Raw genomic sequence first — 6,988 nt, forward strand, 5'->3', positions numbered from 1 at the left:
ATATATATTCCTCTTCCTGTGTATTGAATGAGAAGAAAAAAACGACACGTCATTTGTTCCCCACTTACCGTTCAGGACTTAAGCATACAAAAGAAAAGAGGACGAAGTCAAAAACTTTTAAAATCTATTATTACTATTAATATTATTTTCCTGTTTGTTGGATAAGAAGAAAATAAGTCTGGAAAAATTACACTGAAGAAAATTTTTTTATCACTTGCCCTTCAGGACTTAAGCAAGAGAAATAAAACAAAACAACACATTTTTCTGTTCCAGTCTATTGGCTGTTTGCTGTAGAAATGAAAGCATACACATTTTTATCACCAATTTTTTTTATAACTTTTGATGTCCAAAGAAACCAAAAATTATGTCAGACTTAAAAAATGTGCATTTGAAAAATATTTCCTCCTTCCCTTTCTGGGTTTCCACAGTTTAGGGTTAGGTATGGATCATAGTTGTTTGCAGGGCTCCATAAAAACAGTGAAACATAAAAGAGTGAATGTTTCTCCTGGCCTTTGATATTAAGGGACACAAGGATAGTATGAATTGAAATACACATTTAAAGGTAAAGAAAAATCTGTTTGAGAAAGTAGTGATAAGAAATATTAATTATCTCAGTGAGCTGTGTATCCATCTTCCCTTGCCTTGCTCCCACTAGCATTTCTAATGCTCCTAACCTGCCCTTGTGAATACTAATTCTGTTTTACATTTTTAGCTTTATCTTTGTTTCTGACACATCAGAAGTTAACTTTGTGATGAGAGAACACAATTTTTATTACAAGCAGGAAATAAGAAAAAAAAAGCAGCAGAAGCACTTCCAGCATGATAATGTCCTGTGCCCCTTCTCTTAAATCATCAGGAGGCTTACTCTGTGGCGAGGCAGTTTAATTTGATCCCTCCAGTGTGTGAACAGGCAGAGTATCATCTCTTCCAGAGGGAGAAAGTCGAGGTGCAACTGCCTGAACTTTACCATAAGATAGGTAAGGACTATCTMTGGCACTGAGTACGCTTTGTTGCACCACAAAATGTTTCACTAACACCTGAAGGTCAGAATTTCAAAAAGGTTTTTTTTTTTACTGTCATTGTTTTGCAACTTGTCTCCAAACTCATTCAAACTGTTCATCTACTTTGGGTTTTTTATGATACCAGGAGTTGGGGCGATGACTTGGTCACCACTAGCGTGTGGCATCATCACAGGAAAATATGAAAATGGCATCCCAGAATCCTCAAGGGCCTCGATGAAGGTAAGCAGGAGGGTCTTTCTTACAGTGTTAAAGCTGACCCAATATGAGGGTCCTAGAACAAGTTAGGATCCATCTACAAAACATGTTCATTTGATTTCATTCGCAAAATAATCTCAGATAATGAAATTTCACCTTTTCAGTTCCGTCTGTTCTGAGCTCTCTTCAGAATGTGCTGTTTTGCATAAGTTATGGAAACCTTTTGTTTACGTTAGCTCCGCCCTCCGCCAGAAGCTTCTTTTCAGTTTCCTTTCAGTRGAAAGTACTATTTTTCTAAAGTAGTTCATGGTGAAATTATTTACACAAACTACAACTTTCTTTGTTAATATTGCTAGAACACTGTCATCAAAAATAAAAATAAAATTAAATAAAAAATAAAATTAAGCCACACATCTCTGTTCTCCATGACTTTTGTAAAACAGCAGAACCATCCTGTGAAAAAGTGGGTGGAGTCTCCGCTTGGGTTACTAGGAGGGGCTGGGCTCAGGCTGGGGTGGGTTAGAGCAGTGGTCTCCAAACTTTTTATCTTCTGACCCACAAAATATTCATGTCAAAAACTTGTGACCCCAAATATTACTGGTCTGAGTACACAAACTTTGTTAATAATCCTAAAAACAAAGGCTACACAATTATAAATGCTTATTTATAATTATTTTGTGTTTTTGTAATAATTATAGTGAAAATATTACATCACCAATTATTTTATTACCCTTTAAATTGATTTCTGAAGTGCAGTGGTTCCCAAACTTTTCAGCTTTTGACCCACAAAATAACAGTAGCAGAGACCTGTGCCCACAATTATTTTTGGATGATAAACATTTGTATCAGGTCAACTAAACATGGGCATAGTAACAATATTTATTATTCTACATTTATACATTTTAAGCAACTAAGGCAAAAATGTATTAATTTAGAAAATCTTTTCAGGACACCACCTGGATGTTTCAGGACCCCACTTTGGGTCCCGACCCCAACTTTGGGAACCACTGGGTCAGAGTACTGTTTGTGATGTCACAAACAGCAGTGTTTGAAAACAGGTCATTTCAAGACACGAAAAAATACATTTACTTATAGTAAAAATACCTCTGAGTGYATTGTTTTTGTGCTTGGACTGTTTWAAGAAGCAGTWCAGACACAAATGTAAGTAAAAAAAACAAAAAAGGGAAATTTGCATATTAGGTCCCCTTTAAGGCTATGTTCAAGATATGAAGACTTATTCATTATTTATGGCAGCAGGCAGGATTCAGAGAAACACAACAGCCGGGACTGGTTTATACGAGTTCCTAGAAATTAAATTAAGTGTCGACCTACTCTAAGTAAATTTGTCAGTAAATGTGTGCCACACAATGCAAACAGCCTCCATTGCTTTCTTTGTTATCTAATTTTCGATTCTTCGTACGTCTCACCGCTCCATAAATCACTCACTCTGTCTCCTCTGCTGTTCCAGTCTTATCAGTGGTTGAAGGAGAAGATAGTGAGCGAGGACGGAAGGAAGCAGCAAGCCAAGCTAAAAGAGCTGAACCACATCGCGGAGAAGCTGGGCTGCACGCTGCCTCAGCTGGCCGTGGGTAAGACTCTGCTGTTCAGTTCGAGCAGCGCCTCAGATCGCATTATTACACCACGCACTCATAACCTTTAAAATCAAAGYTGCCAGCTCAGTTTTGCATTCTTGTTAAACAAAAGTTAACTTCTCTTTGTTGTCCAGTAAAACAAAAGGCTAGTCAATAGTTTGTCATCAGGTTGACATTAAATTCACCTCAAAGTTTTATTTTTTTTTTTGTGTCTCTGTTTCCAGCGTGGTGTTTAAGAAATGAAGGAGTGAGTTCAGTCCTTCTAGGAACGTCCAACCCTAATCAGCTCACAGAGAACCTTGGGGCCATCCAGGTGACAGCATGCAGAAACACCTGCTGGATTTGTTGATCCTCCTCAATCAGCAGTTAGAGTTAATGTCATACTATTGTTAGTTTGGGGTAATTGGTAATATTACTTTGTTTACATAAAATGTCTTAACAATCAGGTTTACATCAGTAGTTTTATATTGAAGACTGGGTGACGACTGTTTCATTACTTTTTGTTTATTTGTCATTTGTAGGCCTGAAATCCAACATTCACACATGCCAATCACATAATTAAATGAGAAAGTATCCTTTCTTGAGGGCGTACATATTGTTCACTGCACTGCATGAAAAAGTTTTAAACAAAGATCTTAATTTGTTTGTTAGATCTCTCAGTGTTATACCACCAAAACTGAGCTGTTATCTACAACACTGTTATAACCATTGTTGTATTTTTTAAGGTAGATTAGCAGCTATTTTAATTTTTTTTACTCTTAGAGTTAAGCAGCCAATGATTACTTCACAAGACTTATTAAAATTAAAGGTCATGAGATATTTTGCAAACAGACTGAACARACAACCACACACATGTTCACCCACTGTTTTTGTCAGCAAGTAATAATCAGCTTAAACAATTCTAACTATTCTTTTCATTTATAACCCATGGGACCTTTTAAAGGTGGCTGGAGTTTTATGTATGCAAAGTAAAATTGTTCAACCCAAGTCGAATCAATACAGTGGTTAAATAAAACCTCACATCTAATAACTTAGTGAGAAAAAACAGTTATTTATTTGTTTTATTAATAATTCAGCAATATAAAAAAAGGGGCTCAATTGTTGTGGAGTAATAAAATTTGTCATAAGACTTGTTCATTAGCAAAGCTGGCCTTCRGCCATTGCAGATCTGTTCATATACCTCTGGGGATTTATAACATTTACAACCGTGCTAAAATATAATAAATCCACTGAGTGCAGGAACAGAGTTTATACTGTTCAGGAATATGAAGATGTGTCTGTAATCCATTTCACTGCTGCAGTGTCAACKTTAAATCAACAGTTGTTTAGTCCAAATACAGTTTACTGGCATTGTAATTTTTGTTTATTCCAATAAAGTCCATTTTTATTATTTTACTATTTTTCATTCAAGCATTTAGGTCAGAGACCTGCAACATTCAGCCGCTCTCCAATGGCACCTTGTATCTTTGACTAAAACTGAAATGAACCTCTGTCATTATTATTTCAATTGATAAGTACTTTAACATAATATATTTTTTAGAAATCGTTTATAATAATATGCTAAATAAAAATTAAAATATGCTTTTAACAAAATACAGCCTTCAAGTAAGTAAATAAAGATTGTGGTTTTCTGTTTGAAAAAAAAAAAAGACATCACCAACAACTAATCTATGTTTTTAGGTTATTACACTTCAGTTGATGCTTTAATTATCTCTATGAGCTTCTCATTTTACTCCTTTTTTCAACCAAAGTGTTACTTTTCTTTGTAGAAGTGTTTTTATTCTTTTGTCTTAACACTTTAAAAAAACAGTGCATTCAACAGAATGCAACAAAAACTGAAGTTTTTTTCAATTCTATTAAAAAAACTTAATTCATTTCTTTGAAAACAAAATAAATTCAATCACAAACAAAATAAAACGAAAGGCAGCAGAGAGAAAAAAAATCTTACAGTATTGAAGTTTTAAAAATTAAAGTTAAACAACTACACTGTAAAGCGGACAAGTACATTGTTGTGTCTTAAACGTTATTTATTAGGAAAGTTGGTCAAATTGGTTCATTTTAAATGTAAAAGCTGGAGACTGTTGATTCAGGCCAACTTTAGCTGCCTCCATGTTGGATTGTCACTTTTTCTATTCATTTCTAGATTTTTAAAAACTGCTACAGCACATATTTTTTTCTGCTTTCATTTTACGTTTCTCCTGCTTTTTCAGGTCCTTCCTAAGATGACCTCTCACGTGGTGTCGGACATCGACCACATCCTGGGCAACAGACCCTACAGTAAGAAGGACTACCGCTCTTAGACCCGGCCGGTGGACCACCAAGATGTCAGCTAGCATCTACCTAACCTACCCCGCAACCTTGGACCCTCTGAGGGACACATCCACACCCCCTATCTCTTTCTCTCTTCTGTTGGGGGGGGTGGGTGGGGTGGGGGGTGCCCAGGTTCAGACCCACCTGACGGCCTTTGCTACGTCCAGCACTGCACGCTGCAACTCCGACTTTCTGCTTCAATCATCCCGACTCGGTCTCACCTCAGGTGCGGTCCGGCTTCAGCCCAGAAGAGCTTCGGCTTTTCACACAACTTAGTAGACTCCAGCCCTCCGCCCCGATCGGAGGCGTGCACCTACGATTCAGCGGCAGCACGCAGAAACWTAGAGATAAAACTATGCAGAGCTCTTTTTTTTGCAGCGCATGTTAAAGCTCAGATTCATCATTACAAACATCTATTTTTCTGACATCTGCACAACTAAAACTTACATCCAGACAGTAAAACAGCACGCAGCGATGACTCAGTTTTAAATATTAGTCAGCTTGGTTCATGAGGGGGCACAGCAGGCCTATTTCAAATGAAAGTGCCTTGTTCAAGAGCACCTTGTCATCAATCCTCCCAGTAACGCTCCAAAAGCTTGAGTTTACTTATTTAAGCTCCAAACCTGAATTCGCAAATAATTTGAGAATAAAAACAACATATTTTATTTATGAGGCCCACTGTACCACCGCTGAATACATTAGTGTGTAAACACATTAGCCTTAGGAGCTAGAGTTCAGAGGCTTCAGTTGCATGCTGAACACAAGTCACTTAGTCGATGCTTTCATTACTATGCCAGGCAGTGGAGCGAACGAAATTACCATAAACGCTTCAAACTTTCACTTCCTTCCTCMGAGGTGCAAGTCATGGGATGAAACTTCATCGTCGACAAGGTGACCCCCAGAAAACAGAGTTTATGCACATGAATTCATCAGCTCGTATCAGCTTTAAAACTCTTAGACAATGTAATCCATTCCATCTTTAATAATGATAGTATTCATGGACTGTATTRGCTGCAGATTGGGAGAAGTTTAATCAACAGATGCATGTTTCCCCCGTTACAGTGTGCCTCTTCTTCTCATTTGACTGCTGAATTTCTGATCTGAAGCACTGCAAGCTTGTCTGGAGTGTGTGTGTGTGTGTGTGTGTGTGTGTGTGTGGAGACTGGTGAAGCAGAGGAATATGGGACATGTGTGGGGACTTTGAAATAAGAGATATGTCGCCCTCGTGTGGTGGTTTTCTGAAGCTGCAACTCTATTTCACACAGGAGAAATGATGCCTTGCAAAAAACAAAAATAAAAAAGAACAAAAAATAAAATAAATAAATAAAAAACAGATATTTGATGTATGAATGAACGGTCTGGTTATGGTATGAACACCAGCCAAAAGCTGCTTGTTAATAGCACAACGTGACATTTAGAAAAAGGTTTCCAGATAGTATTTATTSTGTAGTCATAAAATCTTGAGATTTATTTTGTCTTTTTTAAAACACCGTTTTCAAGGTGTTACATGTATATAAAACTATACCAACARAAGCAACTCTACAAAGAAGTCTCTCTTGCATAACGAGGCTGCTGWATGATGAATATATTTAAATTAGATGTAAAAAGAATTATTTTAGTTTTTTGAGGATTTATTTTGTTGGCAGTGTCACTGCATATAGGTTGCAGTGTTTATGGCCATCTTCATCCCATCCTGACTTGACAACCTCAAAGTGTTCCTTTTTGTCTCTTCAAAAATATGTAAAAACAAAAACATTTATGAAGAACAGAAGTCAGTTTGTTTCCCAGGATTCTTCTAAAATTAACTGATTTCTTCAATAATATTCTTATTGTAAAAAAGTATCTTCTAATAAAAGACAATTACAACAA

At 36.7% G+C, this 6,988-nt stretch overlaps 1 protein-coding gene across 3 annotated transcripts in view; it reads left to right on the forward strand.

Annotated features, from left to right (window-relative positions):
- kcnab1a (potassium voltage-gated channel subfamily A regulatory beta subunit 1a) overlaps window positions 1-6,407 on the forward strand; it is a 122,754-nt gene extending 116,347 nt beyond the window's left edge. For all 3 annotated transcript variants that reach the window (XM_014012816.1, XM_014012815.1, XM_014012817.1), the window contains exons 10-14: window positions 857-977; window positions 1,147-1,241; window positions 2,686-2,806; window positions 3,034-3,122; window positions 5,020-6,407. In XM_014012816.1, the coding sequence (XP_013868270.1) occupies window positions 857-977; window positions 1,147-1,241; window positions 2,686-2,806; window positions 3,034-3,122; window positions 5,020-5,109 (516 nt within the window). In that variant the 3' untranslated portion in view covers window positions 5,110-6,407. The remainder of the gene's footprint in view (window positions 1-856; window positions 978-1,146; window positions 1,242-2,685; window positions 2,807-3,033; window positions 3,123-5,019) is intronic.
- Window positions 6,408-6,988: the final 581 nt, after the last annotated feature.

The sequence above is a fragment of the Austrofundulus limnaeus genome, unplaced genomic scaffold, assembly GCF_001266775.1.
Source record: "Austrofundulus limnaeus strain Quisiro unplaced genomic scaffold, Austrofundulus_limnaeus-1.0 Scaffold95, whole genome shotgun sequence".
Taxonomy (NCBI): Eukaryota; Metazoa; Chordata; class Actinopteri; order Cyprinodontiformes; family Rivulidae; genus Austrofundulus; species Austrofundulus limnaeus.